This window comes from Botrytis deweyae, assembly GCF_014898535.1.
Source record: "Botrytis deweyae strain B1 chromosome Unknown BDEW_046, whole genome shotgun sequence".
Taxonomy (NCBI): Eukaryota; Fungi; Ascomycota; class Leotiomycetes; order Helotiales; family Sclerotiniaceae; genus Botrytis; species Botrytis deweyae.
This window is the reverse complement of record NW_024066253.1, coordinates 83,158-101,891: the sequence shown is the minus strand read 5'-3', so window position 1 is coordinate 101,891 and position 18,734 is coordinate 83,158. Positions and strand designations below refer to the sequence as shown.

General features: G+C 41.1%; 6 protein-coding genes across 6 annotated transcripts; 4 read left to right on the top strand and 2 right to left on the bottom strand.

Annotated features, from left to right (window-relative positions):
- Positions 1-308: 308 nt before the first annotated feature.
- On the bottom strand, positions 309-2,858 carry EAE98_011270 (uncharacterized protein; the record flags this gene model as incomplete). The annotated part of the gene is made up of 1 exon (XM_038958892.1): positions 309-2,858. The coding sequence occupies one exon, from the start codon at positions 2,856-2,858 to the stop codon at positions 309-311; it is 2,550 nt and encodes an 849-aa protein (XP_038804732.1).
- Positions 2,859-3,593: 735 nt separating this feature from the next.
- On the bottom strand, positions 3,594-6,128 carry EAE98_011269 (uncharacterized protein; the record flags this gene model as incomplete). Its single annotated transcript, XM_038958891.1, has 3 exons — positions 3,594-4,433; positions 4,485-5,938; positions 6,026-6,128. 3 exons carry the CDS (start codon positions 6,126-6,128, stop codon positions 3,594-3,596), a joined length of 2,397 nt encoding a protein of 798 aa, XP_038804731.1.
- Positions 6,129-7,263: 1,135 nt separating this feature from the next.
- EAE98_011268 (uncharacterized protein) lies at positions 7,264-7,984 on the top strand (the record flags this gene model as incomplete). The annotated part of the gene is made up of 2 exons (XM_038958890.1): positions 7,264-7,354; positions 7,531-7,984. 2 exons carry the CDS (start codon positions 7,264-7,266, stop codon positions 7,875-7,877), a joined length of 438 nt encoding a protein of 145 aa, XP_038804730.1. The 3' UTR covers positions 7,878-7,984.
- Positions 7,985-8,076: 92 nt separating this feature from the next.
- Positions 8,077-8,699, top strand: EAE98_011267 (uncharacterized protein; the record flags this gene model as incomplete). The annotated part of the gene is made up of 2 exons (XM_038958889.1): positions 8,077-8,225; positions 8,294-8,699. The coding sequence occupies 2 exons, from the start codon at positions 8,077-8,079 to the stop codon at positions 8,697-8,699; spliced, it is 555 nt and encodes a 184-aa protein (XP_038804729.1).
- A 1,714-nt stretch (positions 8,700-10,413) lies between these two features.
- Positions 10,414-12,190, top strand: EAE98_011266 (uncharacterized protein; the record flags this gene model as incomplete). Its single annotated transcript, XM_038958888.1, has 2 exons — positions 10,414-11,081; positions 11,134-12,190. The coding sequence occupies 2 exons, from the start codon at positions 10,414-10,416 to the stop codon at positions 12,188-12,190; spliced, it is 1,725 nt and encodes a 574-aa protein (XP_038804728.1).
- An 808-nt stretch (positions 12,191-12,998) lies between these two features.
- On the top strand, positions 12,999-14,299 carry EAE98_011265 (uncharacterized protein; the record flags this gene model as incomplete). The annotated part of the gene is made up of 2 exons (XM_038958887.1): positions 12,999-13,783; positions 13,858-14,299. The coding sequence occupies 2 exons, from the start codon at positions 12,999-13,001 to the stop codon at positions 14,297-14,299; spliced, it is 1,227 nt and encodes a 408-aa protein (XP_038804727.1).
- Positions 14,300-18,734: the final 4,435 nt, after the last annotated feature.

The window sequence follows — 18,734 nt, the reverse complement described above, 5'->3', positions numbered from 1 at the left end:
CAAACTCCCGGCAAGACTGAGGCTTGAAGATTTGCGTTTCTGGAAAGATACCGAATTTTGAGCTTTAGCACTACTTCTTGCCAGTCTATGTATAAATATAGAGCGAGTTATCAGTAGTGATTACTGGATAAGTTGTTGAGTACTCAATAAGGTAGAATGATACTAATGATCAACATCACAGGTCAATTTGATCCACGAAAATACCCATTTTCGATCACAATTCACTGCACCGCCGCGAAAACCCCTACAACAATTCCCTCTGCAACACATCCATTCCTTTGCTTTACAAATCACTCTCCTCTACCCATTCACGCAAGTACAATCTCCTTCCAACTCGGCCCCTCCCCCTGCCATCCCTCAACGCTCACCCACCCCACCGCAACCCTCATCGCTACCCCCTCCTCTTCATCCCACACAATCCACATAACACACTTCATCCTTCTGCCTTCCCTCTCCTTCACCATATCCATGAATTCTCTCGAAAACGTACCTCTCGAACTGTGCTCATTCATCCACATCAAGTTCTGTACCGACGAGGTCCCAAAATCGATTTCAAACAGGGAGATAAGTTCAATTTGTATAGTCGTACTCGTGGAATCTGACGAAACGTGAGACTCGAGAAAATTATTCAAAGTGGCGGAATCGATTTTCAGTTCTCCGATCATTTGATCCTCTCCAAGAGAAGAAATGGTGAAGAATCTCAAGTCCTTGTGTCTCGCTAGCGGCGGTCGTAAGATTTCAATCATATCGATTTGACAAGTGATAGAATATGTTTGGAACAACAAGATGCTCGGTCCAATAAAGTTACTTGACATGATTTTCCAGGTTCTCGTGTCCAGGTCTCCCTCTACGTCAAGTAGAGCCCTAAATTTGGGTTTCGGAGATCTTGATCCTGGTGTGGCCGAATAAGAACGTGTATACCATGAAGTCATAATTTGATGCGATTGTGATGGTGAGGTATGCACTTTGATTGTGGGGACGACCTGTTTATACCTGTTCTCTTGCCTTATTTTTATTTCACCATCTGCGCTGGAGATTGGCTTATAAGCTTCATAGATAGCCCACCTCACTTCCCCCTTTACCCCACACTTTTCTGGACTTGCGAGAAATGGATACTCAATCTGGCCCTTCCAACCCGCCCACGACCAAGTCGGAAATGGAAAGTTTCCAGAGCTCAAATCTTGAGATTCTCTACGCGTAAGATTTCCCTCCGGTTGCCAAGCCAGGGCAAACTCAAAACAAATAGCCGGTATTCCACATACCGAGCCCCCTAGACCTTTCAAAAGAAGACCAGTGTAGAAACCCCGACAAGCATTTAAACAATCGCTTTCTTGCGTAAATTGTCTCGCAGACATTTTCGATACCATTGCCATGTAATTTTCGAACGGATCCAATTTATTCCGAAAATCGAAGCCCGTTTTGAGACTTTCATCATAGAATATGTTCTCAATCTCATCCGTATCCCCATTTTCGTTGATATCTAGAATCAACAGAGGAAAATCCTCACTCCAACTGCCTTCCTCGCATGAATAATAGGTTCTTTCCGTTGTGAAATAAAGAATTCGTTTTGAAAATACTAATTCCTGAAATGTCCACCCCCGGGTGAACCATGTTGAAAACTCTATCACATCACGAAGTTCCATTGAGTTGACTGTGAATCTGATGTTGTTAATCAAGTGAGTTTCTGCGTCAGTGAAAATTGGATCGATATCCAGTAGTCCGGAATTCGCACCATCGCCCGTAGCTGCTACGATTGTCATTTCCGCTTGTGCGTAGATAATATGCATTCGATTAATCTCATGCATTTTGCTTTCTAGATCATCTTGCACTATACAGAGGGCGTCGACCCACAAGTACCGTATTCCAAAGCGTCCAGTAATTTCAATTGCATCTAGGATCGTTTGCGGTATACTTTGGGTTGTAAGAGAACCTGGCGTGGAGAACTCATTCTCATTTCTCTTCTCGAGAAGAAGAAATGGTGGACGCCCCCACACATAACTCAGAATGAAATACTTTGGAACCTCCTGAATCCCCATTTTCACAATCTTCATATCCGCGATATCGATCAATCTACTTGGTCCAAAACCTGAACATAAGGTCCTGGTCGTTTGCGTTTCTCGGCATTTCTCATGACTTTGTAAACAAGAATTAAAACAGTCTGAGAACATACCCAGATCTCTTTCAGTGCTTATCCTACCACTCGGTAAAGGAATCCAGGGTTTTTTCACACCGGTGAATACAGTTTCGTGATCAGCGGCGAGCATTGGAAGTTGGGTAGGTTCATCATTGATATCATCCGCTGTATTTTCGGGCCACCAAATCGATAAAATCCCATCACTCATAATTGTATTGAGAGAAAGCTGAATGGATTCCGAGAACGGATCAATGATACACTCTACCCCATCCCCACTTTCGGTGAGCTCCTCTGTATAAGCCAATTCAAGGAGCCCAGTCAGAGTCAATCCATGAAGATCTATCCCCTTTGATCTTGCATTCATATAAATATCTCTTCGTTTCATCCGCAAAAATTGTCTCGTGAGTAAAGAACAAAAAGAACAATTTTGCTGGGCAAATATTTCATTCAAACTACCCAAATGCATATTATCTGAAGCATCCCGGGCGCTCACACCGAATTCGAATTTCTGAGCTACGTCATCATTATAACATACGTCTTTTAATCGCTCGGCTACTATTACACAATGGCTGCAGAGCGCACTAACACCATCACCAGGGGAGTTTTGAGGGCCATCTTTGAGAGATCGCTTCGAAATGGCGTTTTCGAGATGTCGCAAGGCAAGTTTATAGGTCTCAATACTTGGGTTTCGATCGCCGTTAGGAATGGAGAGTGTTAATTCCATCGTCCTTTGACCCCTATCTCTGGGCTTTAGACTTGTGGAAGTAAAAACATGCTATATAATAAAGATACGAGTTCGCGCAATTGAAGCATAGCGAGCTATGAAAACCTTAGATCTCGAAGTAATCACGAGAATTGAAAAGGCCAAATGAATAATATCTTCAAAGTGATGTTTTGGAACAAGCTTCTCAGCTGACATGATTTAGAAAATTGCATCGCCACAGGGTCTTTAGCCAATAGACAACCAACCGCCAATGATTAGCAAATCCAATGCTTACATACAGCTTGGCGTTTTAAGAAATAGGAAGAAACGTCAATTTTTACAGAAAACACTAATTAATGAACAGTAAAAATGGTTGAGAGTTCAAAAAAGTAATTATTACCTTGGACTTCCAAGTGTAGCAATGGAAATACAGAATTAAATTATAATTATGGAAACAAACAGATGGGGTCCATCAATTTCTATATGCTATTCTATGTTTTCTATTCACTATCTATCTGTATTCAAATACCTACTACCTATGCATTACTCCAACTCCCCCTATGACAATCGCTTACCAAATGCAATATGTCCCAAATTCTTTGTTATGTTTGATTTTCGAATATATAGGTATCGTAGCTCATTATGTTTGAGTCTCGCTCACATTGATAGTTGGAAACAGTTCCCCCATCCTCATCTTCAATGAATTCAAATTTTACACTCATTTCCTTAGGTTCCCCGTTGCCCCACGCACCTCGTCTAACATTCCAAGACCTTAATCCTCTCTGCCAACCCCTCAGGTAGTTCCTCCTTCTTCATAATACCCAATCCAACGACATCTCCCCAGAAGAAAAGGGCTCTACTTTGCGCATACCCCAGATAATCGAATTCATCTTCTTCCTCCTCGACCTGTTCTTCTATCTTGATTTCCCTCTCATCTTCCATTTTCATCTTCATATCCTCAGGATTCGCATGTTCAAGAATCCCATCCTGAGGCCCGTCAATTTCATCCGGCGTCACAACAAACGGCGGCGCATCATCCAACTCTGGCACTTTAGCTTGTACAATTCCCCATGCAACCCATTGCGCACTATTGGCCAATCTCCAAATCCGAATTTCTTTTAACATCTCTTCCACTTGCTTATCTGTTTCCTGCTCTCTCCTTGCTTCTTCTTCTGCATATAGACTTGTACTACCGGATGGAGTATCCTTCTCGCCACCTGGCGTTCGACTATCCAACATGAATTCTTTGATACTACCTGGTGGTGCATCTTTGCCTTCCATTTTTGGAGTTAGGTTAGCGTGAGGATTGAAATGAGGACGATGGTTGAGATATGCTCTGACGAATCTCTTCTGCTCTGCGACTGTTGGATAGTTCCTGGTATCACAAGTCCAGGTCATGGGAGCAGGCGCATGGTAATTATAACACCATTCTGTGAAATGATTGGCAAATTCTAAGCCAGGAGTATTTGCACTTGCGTATTCAAAATCGATTACTACCAGTTGTTTGTGGTGATTCATTGGAAGGAGGAGAGGGGAGGGCGCTGATCCATTGACAGGTGGCTCGGGTACTAAGCGTAAAATATTGCCATATTGTGTCTAGAATTCGGGATTAGTTCGGAATCGCAAAGATTAAAGTGAGGAACATACATCGTTATGAGCAAATACCAATCTACGACTTAGCCCTTCTTTTCCCCCATAACTCTCCTCTAACCACTGTCTGTATTTTTCAACAGCAGTTCTGAATACAGGCCATTCAACACCACAAACTAATCCTCTATCTCTCCAACTTTCGCCTCTAATACTTTTACTAGAATCTCCTTCCAGAATTTGCTTGTCAAGATACGTGATAATCTTCTCACATCTATCAACCCATTTATCCCAATTCTTGAACACAAATGGACCATCATCTCTCTCTTCTTGAAGTAATTCAACACCATCGTGCAATTCTCTCATACGTTTCGCGATTTTCTTGCTAGTTTCAGGAATTCTGAGATCTTGAGCTGTGAGAGTCTGAGCATTGAAGAATTCTTCAAATCGACCATTTCTGAAAGTTCCTAACATTCTAGGTCCAATCTTCTTTCTAGCCAATCTTCTCAAAATACTCAATTCCGCTTCTCTATCAATTAAATGCTCAACTTGAGGACCATAAATTCGAAGCAATAACTTTGGAGGAGATTTTTGACTCTTGGTTGAAAGATTCGTACTGCTCGCAGAAGGTGGTAAGTCTGCAGGCGGAGTAACAACATAAACTGCGTTTGTGAGAGCACCACTCAATCGTTCCACTTCAATCTCATGACCTCGATCTAATGGGACTCTTCTCCACCCTTTCAATCTAAGTGTATGCGCCAATCTCACAATTTCATTCTTGAACTGGATCCATGCTTTTCTTTCCTTTTCCGCACGTTTCGCATTGCTTAAAGTGGTTGTTTCCATAGAGGATCCAGCGCCACCACTATATGCAAGCGTTTTCGAGTTATCAAGAATTACGTCACAAGATGGAACCACAATATCTCCTTCATGATATTCGGTATCAGATGATGGAGAAGGTTTCAGCGAAGGACGAACGAGGGATCGTTTTCTCGATTGTCGTTTAGGGGAAGTAAGGTGCGGGAGTTGATTGTGACCAAAATCTAACATATTATCCTCCAAAATCCTTTGCAATTTTTCTAGAGAAAGAGCGCTTGAAGTGGAACTATCAGACATTGTTCTGGGTCTTGACGTTGTTTCTCTGTTAGGCAAATTCTCGGCCTGAGCCTCGCTCTCCTTAGCGTCCCTTTTGTTTGCTTTTCGGGAAGTTCTCTTCGCCTTTTCTGAGTGCAGCCATTCTGCAACTTGAGAAAGAAGTTTATCGCGGTGATGATGATGCTTTGATTCATCATTGGATCTTGAGGCTTCCGGGGAAGGGACATCTCGACTTGGTTCTTCTACGCTGTTCTGACTTCGGACAGATAGTTTAGAGGAACTGGCAGAAGGCATGTTTGGTCGACCCGTCATTCTTTTTGCAACACCGGCACTGAAATGTTTTATTCTTGAAGATTCGTCGGTAGGAGGAAGTTCGAATTCTTGTATGTCTTCTGGTTCTGGCTCGGCAATTGAGACGACTGAGAAGTTAAAAGATAAGAGGTTAGCGAAACGCCAGGGTCAATGAAAGTATTGAATAATTATGAGAAATAATTGCAATTGCTAACCTTTGGTTGGTCCACTCTTGGGGCTATGAATGTCATCTGTATCTGCTCTCAATGCTGGCCTGCGAGGCACCGTCGGACGATTGACATCTGGTGGTGAGTTCATTTTGATGGATGATGGATGTTGATGGGAATATTGTGAAATCAATCAAATCTCCGATTCGTGTAAGGGAGGATTATGATTATTTGAAGTTCGGCGCTTTGAATCGCTCGTCGATCAATATCTCCAAGTCCAAAGCTCTCGCTCTCTCATATGTACTTCGTATTGTGGGATTAAGCACTACCCCACCTTCGAGGAGCTGAATGTCACTCTTAGCTGTTGCGGATGTGGATCGCAGAAGATTCTTGATTGTTTCCTAACCGTATTGGTCTTCTTTTGCTTCTCTCGATGTGGGTTTGGCTGATGCAAAGAAAGAGATGGAAGGGAGGGAGGTGAAGTGTGAGAATTATCAGTTGTTGCAGTAGCAGATATCTGTGGTAGGAAATTTACCTCTACTACTCGAGTAGTACGCCGTACGAGTAGAGAGAAATATCAAAGTGAAGTCAAGAATGGAAATGATCCAATCAATCCAATCCATCACTCAAAACAGGTATCCAGGGAATTGGTATCTACCAGTAATTACCATGTTTATTTTCAAGGGTCCAAACCCCGCCACCACATGTGATTTTCCATTCAACCAATGAAATCTCAAGCGCATCAAAATAAACTGGATGTGCACGTGCACGTGCGTACGATCTCTCTTTCATGCGTCATTCTTACATGCATTTGCATCTATCCATCCCCTTTCGTATCACAATCAAAAAACATACAACACATACAACACATTCAACGGATATCGATGGTGTGTGAAGAGTATCATTCTTCAGATGGCCTGTCAGTAAGAGATATGCATCACCGCGCAAGACTTGGTTTCATATCAGCTCCCATCTAACCCAGATACATATCATTCATTATAGACAGTGATGCTGCTCACAAGCATGGGGGCTCATTGTGCCACAAACGATTCAACCGTTACTCAAATACGAGCATATCAATCTCCTTTCATCGGGTTATCTTCCCACTGAAATCCTTTTCTACCGGTATCATGACGAGAAATTTGACGTCAAGTTCATCATAGAAGAGCAAGTGCGAGGAATAGGAGCAGCGCAACTGGCCGGATTGAAGATGGCACCTAAACTGCAAATTGTGACGGTTCTGATGAAAGTCCATTTGGATACGTAGCAAGTTCCGCTCAAATGAAATGCTTTACCCAAAACAACTGATGATTATCATGGCATCGAGATTGTCGGATGGTATGGAAGCGTCTTGTTACTCGCCTTGTCCAGTTTTCAGTCAGTCTGGGAAAAGGCATAGATATACTTTCCGTTGAGATGGACATCTACAGCTTCAATCGTTGTTTGTGAGGTCAGTATTTTGATTTGCGGTATGTTCTTCTTTCCGTGCACTTTATGGCATTCAGTTTATCAACAACCAGGTTCAACAAATGAGCGCTAAATATCTTATTTAGGTGTTGCTCGAGACGAAACCACATTTATTGTTGGCTGTGCGCTAGTTGGTCTAGCAGGTGGCAGTATCTATTTCGGCTCATTCACCGTAATTCCGTCTATTGCAGTTCCTGACACAAGAGATGCATGTGCTGGACTTGCTGGTGCTGTGTGGGGTGTTGCTAGTGTGATTGGCCTTTTGGTAGAAGGACGATACATGTCACACGCATTTTGGCGATGGTGTATGTTAGATATTTCTGAATTTCAAAGGCCTGGGGATAACTCATCTTGCCTAGGCTTTGATATAAATCTTCCTTTTGGTGGAGCCCTAACAGTAATAATTGCCTTTTTTTTTATTGCACTGATGTAGCAAAGCCAGTGAAAGCAATATCTCGCGGATAGATTCCTGATACGAGTATAATCGGAATCATTATGATCATGTGTTTTGCTATATGCCACCTACCTGCTTTTCAGAAGGCTGGAACCATGTACCTCTGGAAGTCGTCCTTGGGAACCGGGCTTCTCGTCGGCTCGATTCTTCTCTCCATAATCTTTATGATTGTACGGATATGGCTTGGGAAACGTACGATGTTAGTCAATCGTTTGTTGAAAGAAATATCGGTTTATGGCGGCATGGCTTTCATGTGCTTAGTGGTGCTCCGAGTCTTATCCTTGCCGCGATCCGTTATATCCAAGACATCGGTACCTACAGCTCAGAGTAGGTCGAATATCAACCTCTTGTGGACGTAGGCTATGGCTTCGGTATTCAAGTGTCCACAATTGCAGTGCAGGCTTTGGTGGTTCCAAAGGATATGTCATCTGCAATAGCAATGATTCTTTTCGCACGAACCCTATGGAAGACTTTACGATTGAATCTGCATTTGCTAAAACTCTGATCAAAAGCCTTGCAGTCTATGACTCAATTGTGTCACAAATGAAGGCTGTCTCAACTGGTGCCACGGAATTGAGGAAGGTCTTCACTTCTGAACAATTACCAGACATTTTCAGATCTTACATGGTCGTCTTGAAGAAGGCCTACATCATTGGAATTGCAGTGGTAGGTATGATGTTCTTTGTGGTCTTCAGTAATAAATGCCACAACTTGAAGGGAATTACTACTGCTAAGACTGCAAAGGAGAAAGGAGAAATTGAGAATGAGAATAGCGAATTTGAGGAGAGACGGGAAGTTTAAAAGTGACTGGTATCGTTGGTAGGATCGTGCTACTTTACAATGCACACTGATCATATTTTTGTTGAAATTCATTACGAAACTCTGTACTTTGAACTTCGGGTAGGGTAGGACTTCGTGGAAGCTTCGGCATTCCGTTGTACCGAAGTTGATCCATATTTGTCCACTTTGGCAACGGAGATCAGTATCTTTGACTTCAGCGAACTAAACAATCTTCAATTGCCGCGTGTTTTATTTGCTCGCTTTTTTCGTGATTCCTCATTGAAAAGCCCTCGCATGCTGGGCTTCATTTTCCAAGCATCTGCCGGGAACTATAGACTGATGGGCTGATGTTCTTATCATTTCCTTGGGACTCTCAAACAAAATTGAGATAGTCACGTTGTGATGATCTATCCCCTAGAGTGCCAGAGATGGGCTCCGTCGCTTAACAGGGATCTTATCAACCAATTAAACCATTAGGATTTCTTGAATTTGATTCAATATTCACATTCATTTCTTAATATAAAATTCAATCAATATTATTTCTATATCAAAGTTTCAAGTATTATTATATATACTAATTCTCAATCTTCATTCTTTTTTCAAATTATAAAAAATCGAGATTTGAAATCAAGATTCTATATTATAAATAGCGTGACTAAAAAACCATTAAAATATTCATTCTGTCCAATAACGCTTTATCATTCAAGGGATGTCGCACGGACCACTTTCGGAGCCCATCTCTGGCACTCTAGGGGATAAAGCATTCCTCGGAACAAAATCCTCATTGAGCAAAGTTGCCAAGATCATACGGAAAAATAATTCTACATACATGGTGCGAAGGTACCACCACATGCTCGTATAATCCACTTCTTGTACGCATAAGCAAGAATAAATTAAATATTGAAGAAATTCTTGATTCTAAGATCCTTCTGTGTTGATGCGGGGAACCTTGTACTTGCATTTGGCCTCGGTTGGTGACCGTTTTGGCAAACATTGCTTGGCGATTTCTGTATTACACGACCTGAATGAGATCAAAGACCATTCATTGAATTTATTTTGGGCCTCAGACATGTGAAATATGCAATGTAGGGCTCGTATATGTTCGTACCTACGCTCTGTTCGCACTTTGATGGATGGGCTCTGAGATTTTAGAACGATATGTCAATTTAGCCTCACCCCGCATCCCCACACTTTCATACCTTTCAGTCACACTTGTTTCCGTAATGGGAATACACCCGTTTGTACACGCACATAGGTACCAGGGGTTCAATTTCACAACAGGAAATGATCTCTCACACGACCTCAGGACCCGACTAATCCAAGACCACTATTAAACTTTCCCATCCACTCTAGAGTTCAATTTTAGAATATTGACCAATCTATTTCGAACTTGGCCAGCTTATTCTTTTGGCGCCGGTAAATGGAAAACTTTGCGTTCCATCAAGTAAGGCACCATTCTTATGGCCAGTTGGCGGTGGATGCGAGATGTCAAGCTACGAGAGATTAAGTGATAAGAGAAGGGTCAGGTGGATGATCCTATAGTCACTGACCGAGGAAGCACATGTTGAAGAGAGGAAATTTTACAAAATTTCCTTCTGAAAATGGGATGTAATGACACTCTGATGTTTGTTATAATTCGAGGAAAGATCAAAGAGGTGGCCCTCCTTTTCCGGTAGTCTCCACTCATTATCCTACTTTCTTTCCGGAAGAGTCACATTCCAATTCATCAATCATCATGAAGCTCTCGCTGGTATCAATTTTTGCTCTTCTGTCAACCACGTTTGCTCTTCCAGTCGAAAATGTCGAGCGAGATGTACCAATTGAAGAAAGAGCTGCAGCGCCAACAGTAACAATTGTATCACCAGCAGCTACAATCATTGGAGGTGCTGGCTTAACTGTCGAAACCTTTGCTGGTGTTCCATTTGCCAAACCTCCCGTTGGTGCACTTCGACTTAAACCACCTCAACCCATCACCTCTGCGTTGGGCACAATTAAAGCAACAGCCCAAGCAGCTTCTTGTCCTCAATTCTTCTTTAGCACTACTATTAATGATGCAATTCCTACATCTGCATTAGGTCTTCTCCTTAATACACCAGTCTTCCAACAAGTTCTCAATGCCGGAGAAGATTGTTTGTATCTAAATATTCAAAGACCAGTTGGTACAACTGCTTCATCTAAATTACCAGTCTTATTTTGGATTTTTGGAGGAGGATTTGAATTGGGAGGAACAGGGATGTATGATGGATCTTCATGGGTAGCGGAAAGTATTGCCGAGGGCAAACCGATCATTTTTGTTCAAGTTGCTTATAGGGTTGGTGGATTTGGATTTTTGCCTGGAGCGGAGATCTTGGCGGATGGTAGTGCGAATTTGGGATTGTTAGATCAGAGATTAGGGTTGCAATGGTATGTTGTTCTGTTCAAGAGTCTTGCAGCCATACTAACGAAGTTTTCAAAGGGTCGCTGACAATATTGCTTCTTTCGGTGGTGATCCATCCAAGGTAACTATCTGGGGAGAGTCAGCTGGTGCAATCTCAGTCTTTGACCAAATGGCTTTATATGGTGGTGACAACACATACAAAGGCAAATCTTTATTCCGTGGAGCCATTATGAATTCAGGAAGTATAGTCCCAGCAGACCCAGTCGATTGTCCAAAGGGACAAATCATCTACGATAATGTCGTAGCCTCAGCAGGATGTTCAGCCGCAGCCAATACTTTAAGTTGCTTACGAGGCGTACCCTATTCCACTCTTCTCAACGCGACCAACTCTGTTCCTGGTCTGCTTAGCTATTCGTCTATCGCACTATCTTATCTTCCTCGTCCAGATGGTACCGCTCTCACCAAATCCCCTGATCTTCTCCTCGCATCAGGAAACTGGGCAAAGGTCCCCTTTATAATTGGCGATCAAGAGGATGAAGGAACAATATTTGCTCTTTTCCAGAGTAACATTTCCACAACCGCTCAACTCACCACTTATTTCTCGGATTTCTTTTTCCACAACGCACCTACCTCCGTTCTCACAGGGCTTCTCAACACGTATCCCAATGACTTGATCTCCGGTTCCCCTTTCCGAACCCTCTTGTTGAACAATTGGTATCCCCAATTCAAACGTCTAGCCGCCATTCTCGGTGATCTTACATTTACCCTCACCCGTCGTATATTCCTCCAAACCGCACTAAAAGTCGCACCAACCGTTCCCTCCTGGTCCTATCTCTCGTCCTATGATTACGGAACCCCTGTTCTCGGCACCTTCCACGGCTCAGATATCCTACAGGTCTTCAACGGTATCAAACCAAACTATGCGGCTCGTGCTAGCAAAGCATATTATTTGAGTTTTGTAAATACTCTGAACCCGAATAATGGGACGAGCAGTGCATATGCGAATTGGCCGCAATATAGCAATGGAGCACAGTTGTTGAATTTGTATGCGGATTTTGGGGGGTTTATAAGTGATAATTTCAGGAGTACGAGCTTCAACTATATAGTGGCTAATTTGGCAAGCTTTTATATTTGAGCGGGTGATGAATGAATTGATGAGGACGAATTGGTACAGGATTTTGGGTGGAGTTAAAATTCGAGAGAAAGAAATGAGAGAGATATGAGTGACGAGCAAGAAAAGCATAGTTCGGTTTTGTTCAATAATATTAAACTATCTAACTCCACATAATGTTGAAACTTTCTCTTAAAGCCGCTGAATTTTATAGCAAGTAAAGTAAATTACTCGTCGCAATACCACTCATCTAATAGGTATGCAACGAGAAATGCTCTCAGGGAATACGAGTGAAGCTTATGAAGAACAGAGGGGCAATGAAATCTGTTTATCAGCTAGAGGGTTATTTTTCTTGGTTCTATCAATCATCATGCGCAATCACTCATACTTTATATCGTATTAAATGAGAAGCTCTAGATCTTATATAACGACGGGCTCAGAATTAAGTAAACAAAGATTCCTACATGTGAGATTGCATAAATAGTCCGTCAAAAATCAGAGCTAAGAACATGACGTAACTCGCTTGCGAGAACCAGAGAAATTTTTGTCCTTGTAGGTCTTGGATTCTTAATATGAAGAATGTGAATGATTGGAGTGACTCTAAGCTTGACAGCATGTGATGGCTACGTTTGGATATTGAGTCCAAAGCAGAGATGTAGTACTGTCGTCCGGAAGGTGATCTGATCTAAAGGGGATGTATAACGCCACATACATTTCACGTGATAGCTAACCGTATAACATCCACTCATATATTGTTCAACTTCGTCTTGCGACACTCTCGATAATTTCTTTCAGAAAAGAAAAAAAAGTTCGAACTTTATTTGATCCCATAATGACCGTCGCAACACCCCTCACTCATCCCCTCCTCCTCTTCTTTGCCAACATCCTCCTCACCAACCTGACTGCAGTTCATACCACAACTCGCACCGCACGACTTCTAGCTTTTGCCTTGAGCGTATTGCTCTCTTACATCGCACTATCAAACTGGAATGAACATGTCAATACAACAGGATGGGCAGGTCGCTTTCTCGCCAGTGGTTCTTTTACTATGCCCAATGTTATATTCGATCGATTCATTATTCGAAACTGGCAATATGGAAAAGACGACTTGAGACGAAAGAGCATCGGAAAGGAAAATCAAAAGGAAGAAAAGAAACAAACAAAATCCGAATGGGGACAAGAGCTGGTCGGAAATACTAGATATATCGGCACTTCGCTGGAGGTCTCCAATGTTCCATTCTTCAATGCAAAGGATCCTATTCTTGGCCCGACTAGATGGAGATTCTGTTTTCATCACGCTGCTATAATTGTCGCTTTGTATTTTTTAAATACGCTTGCTATTGATGGACAACTAAATGTGAATCAGAAATGGATGGGCGATGAATATATTCCATGGTTTGGAATGATGTTTGGTGACGGTATCCCGGATTTACGAGACCAGATTTTTACGAGAGTCACCATCAGTCTTCTTTACTGGGTGTGCCAGTTTTGCTATCTTCAGTTTTTCTTCTCGGTGGCTGCGTTATTGGATGTTGGACTTGGTGGTGGAGAAGTGAGGCGGTGGAGACCTTTCTTTGGAGAAGCAAAACATGCGTATACGATTAGAGGACTCTGGAGGTAAGTCATGTTTTCGTTTTCAATTTCTATTCATGAAGCCACGAGACTGAAAAGATCAACTAATACTCATGCAGCAAATCTTGGCACCAAAATATCCAACTCACAATCAAAGGCCCCGCCGAATTTATCACCCACAACATCCTCCACGTTCCTCGTTCCACCCTCATCGCTCGCTACCTCAAGGTACTCATTACATTTGCAGTCTCAGGCGCGACACATGTGGCCGCAGATTATGGAAGTGGTATCTACCCTGCACAATCCGGTGCAATGTTATTTTTCTGTGCACAAGCTCTTGGTATCATGATTGAAGATGGGGTTCAAGAAATTTGGAGACTTATGGGCGGAAAGAAGAACACTTTGTTGGGGAAGATAATTGGTTTGATTTGGGTATTGGTGTTCATATGTTGGTCTAGTCCCGTCTGGGCTTATCCTTTTGCAAGGACTATGCGCAGGGAAGATATGATACTGACTTTTGGAGCCTTGAAGCCTTTGTTGGTGGGACTTAAGTTCTGGTGATGGGTTGAGGTGTTAGGTGGTGGATACACCTGAGTTAGAATTAGAGATGGTAGCTGTAGTGGCCAGTGAGGCATATAGTTCGCGGGTTGCCATTGAGGCAATCATAGAGTCATTGCCAAGAACAATCAGAGAATCGTTTAAAACTTCACCTTAAGGATAATAAAGATGTGCAGGATACTGTTAACGTACGTATCGCAGTTCTGGGCTAATGACAATCCACAAATAGATGGAATGATTATCAAGGATAAGATTAGATGTGGTATAACAACATATTATGCAGAGATAATATTTCCGAACTTTGAATGCCTCTTTCACTGTCATTGGCATATCCATTCATTGTCTGTATTCCATGTCTGTTCACTGGCCTCTCCCACCCACTTAATCAACGACCACCGGGATCTTCTCACGAAATATCTCAAGAAATTTTGGAACGAAACTGCGTTCTTGAATAAGATGTATTTGCTTCAAACATAGAATGTTCCATTTCCTGTCTTCTTTTACTGTATCCCTATATGAGGGTTGAACTGGGTCCACGATTCCCAACTTTATACTCATTGCTGCTGATTACTCCGACTCGCTAAATCTAGGATTTGGTTTATTTCTCGTATTCCAGACGTCTCATGATTGATTGAATGTCAAAATCAGACCTCGGGAAAGAAACGTTCGATGTTTCTATCGCAAGGATATAAAAGACCACCGACTGAATTAACAGCTCCGTAAAAGAACGTAGACCGTGCGAGCCGTGAGTGAGGTGCCGACAACTTTTGAGATCTGACATGCTGGTACCATTAGAGAGTTTCTTATAATCAAGGTGGAAAAATTGGAGGAATCGTCACACGGCGCTTATTACTGGATTTTTTGCTGTTGAATATTTTCTCGCTATCTTTTCTAGTTTCATTGCCCATTGAATAGTACTAAGAGGCTGCCCAACATTAGATCCTAGGCAATTAACAGAGAGGATTGTTGATATAATAACTAAAATATCTTGTTACCATAACCATCTGCTTCCTCAATGTAGTTTCCAATATCTCTGACCAAAATAGCTCACGAATTAACAGAAGTTTTTATATCTGTAGCTCTGGATTTTGATTTGGCCTAACGACGTGGAAATTAACCTCTACCGTGATCTGTACAAGTTCTTTACTATTTCAGTTGAAATTCTCAAAGTCACTTGAATCATATATTCAAAAGTTATAGGAATGATTATCCGGATCTGAAATGTCACTGAAGGGAAAGCTCTAATTTCTTTCATCAACAACTCAACTGCTTTTTCTACTGCCCAGATGCTTAGCCTATAGTGGAACCTCAAATTTTTACTTTCAAATGGTTTTCTTCCCTTTCAAGGTTGTCTTAATCGTTGTCAGAGAAAAGTCAGATGACTCTGGTTATTCTTGAATCCACCACCTGTTGATCGAGTGAGCCATCTTTCCAAGCAAATTTACCTTACTAGTTTCCGTAAACCTCACAGAAGCGCATCCCACCCTAATTCCTATCGCCGTTCACTATGATTACTTGATTAAGACCTTTGAGTTCAAATTCTCCATTGAAGCAAAGCATTATATACACTAATCCTAGGTATTTGTTTTGATAAAGCTGGGAAATTGAGAGAAAGGTCGAATCAAGACAAGCGCATCATCTGAAAATTACGTATCCCTCCGATTTTCTCAATATGAACTCGGTGGAAATTAGAATAGGAAACTAGTTCTATAAATTGATAGGAGCCGTAGGCTGAATTTGAAGTAGTAGAGAGAAATTGGAGAGACGACTATGAGTAGTCCTGTGAAGGAATTATTGAGATTCATTTGACAGGGAATGTTCCAAGTGCTGCGAGAGACAATTTTTCATTCGATCAGAGAATATAACAATAGACAGACATTTTCACTGTCGTCTTCTTTTTCACTTATCGTTGACTATCGAGCCTCGCAATTTATCTCTCTCTTCTAGTGATACACTTACTACTATTACTCAGGTGTGTTTTTCTTTCATTTCAAATTTGACTGCTGGAGGTTCCGTTTTTCCTGAAGAACTCGAAGGATCTTCAAACGTCTTGACGATAGCCCCAAGTCTCATAGTCTGGCCAATGGCACTGTTTCGTTCATTAACAGCTTTCCCTTTCTTGACTTGCTACACATTTGATTGCAGAATTCATTTCCACTCTGCCCACAACTTTTTATCATACTTACCGAGAAGAATGGAAAAAGGGGAGAATGACCGGAATTTTTGTAAATATAATAAGAAAGAGTAATTCAGCGTGGCATTTCCTTACAACCAATGAGAGTCAACCTTTTATGCTAGTGGTTATGAGATTTTGATCATTAAACCTCTATAAAAAGTATTTCATCTCCTGGTACGGATCTGTATACCTTGGGTTGCACAATTCCATTCCAAAAATACAAGCTTTGATAACTTGACTCATCTAGATTGGCGCGGTAGAGAATATAATCTAATTCGGTGTCAGCATGTGTCATCTTGCTGTCACTCTTCGTGAGGTTTTGTGGCTAGTCCTGTGGATATTTTGTCGATTATCATCACTGTCACTTAGCAATTCATCTGAATTTCTCATCTAAAATCTACACTTCTATGCCCCCATTGCTGTCTTATGGATTTAGATTTTCTGGACATAGACTTACATACACCACCATTCGTTCAAAAATTCCATGTCGCTGGTAAATTGATCGGTCAATCGAAATTGAGGATATAATGATTCTTCAGCTTGAATTTATACTACCGTCTTGAGACTTGAAAATACCTGGTAAAATCTCTGGTTATATAATATCCATTCTTCTAAATTTCACCTTCGCTGTGGAAGCAATCAAAGGGCAAGCTTGAAGTTAATCCATCCTGAGTAATTAACTACTAGGGCTTATATAAAAGTTGCCCTTTTGAAATAATTAAAAGTCAAGCGTGACGCAAAAGGTTAATATTCAAATCGATGGAATTAAAACAGTAAATATACCCCGAGGCCTTGGTATACTCTAATGCTGTGTGACAACGTCAAAATATAGGGTAGGGTTAGGAAAGATATTCATCAATCGATGATATTTGGATGGCAGCGGTAATTATAGTGACGAGATAGTGATTACGATTAGTTACTATGAGATAATAAACAGTGCCATGAGTGAATTTCATCGAAGATATGATTTGTAGTAATGCGAGATAAGCTTCAGAACTCAACTTTGAAATGGATTCAACAGCATATCATCTTGTAGCTCTTGTTCTTTGACTTTGATTAATTCTGAATTTCTCATTTTGTTCGTAGGGCTAACATTTATATATGTTTATCTTTGATATCTAATTATTCAAATGACTATACCCAAGACAATTTTTGTTGAATTCACACATCGGGAAATGTAACGTATGGCCCAACTAGCCCCTCTCAACCTCAATTCCTATTCATTAACCCCGTTACCCTACCAGTAAATACTCGTTCTCACTCTTATATACATAATCCAGAAGGAAGATACAAATCAAAGGGAATACTTTCTACAAAATTAATAAATCATTGAGGTATAAAAAGGTCTTTTCTTTTATCATTCTTTCAAAACAATACAACCAACGCGTTACGCCCGATTCTATCAATGTAAGCAATTTTCTACTTCACAACGAAATATATCAAAAAATCAGTAACTCCACCTGTGGTCTACCAGCTCATACAAAAAAACTTTCACTTGTTTTCCAAAAATTCATCTTCAAAATAAGGTGTCCTACCAACTTTTCTAATATTTCGACAGTAAAAATGCTTGCGGCTTACTTAGCGAGCGATGATTAAAGGGGCAGAGTAAAGATTTCGGCAACCATAAATCTGTCCAATTACTGTTATAACCACCGTCACTAAGACGGAAGAAATATCCCCAATTTCTACAATGACAAGAACTGGTATAATACACGCTTCAACTTCTCTTCCCCCATGGTAATGAGAATCGAAATCTACTTACAAACAAACTTAGAGATACCATCGCGATGACTTTTGCTTCGATATAAATGGACTAGAGATAGCAACTATATCCAGTAGAACACAAAGAGAGTTTATAATCCGACTTCGTAATAAATAGATGATGGAACTAAATACATACATACAAACTTCAAAGAAAAGCTCACCACTTTCATTGTGAATTCTACATTCTGAGATTTACTCATTACCTTCTAGTACCTATGTAATCTTACGATGATTAGAAGATAATTCAGAGACTTGTATAAATATCCTCACTCGTACCAGCTAAACCAGGTAAAAATATTAATAAAGTCAACCGGGATTAATCACTCATGGGATTAAGATATAGTTGTTAATCAGGAACATCCTCATCTCTGTTCTGGCGAGATCTGATATTGAAGAATGGCCATTGAAGAGTAATAATGTATTACATCGCGACGATGAATAAGTAATACCTAGCTGGAGTATCTAAATTGTTCTGAATGAGAATAGTCAAACGATTAA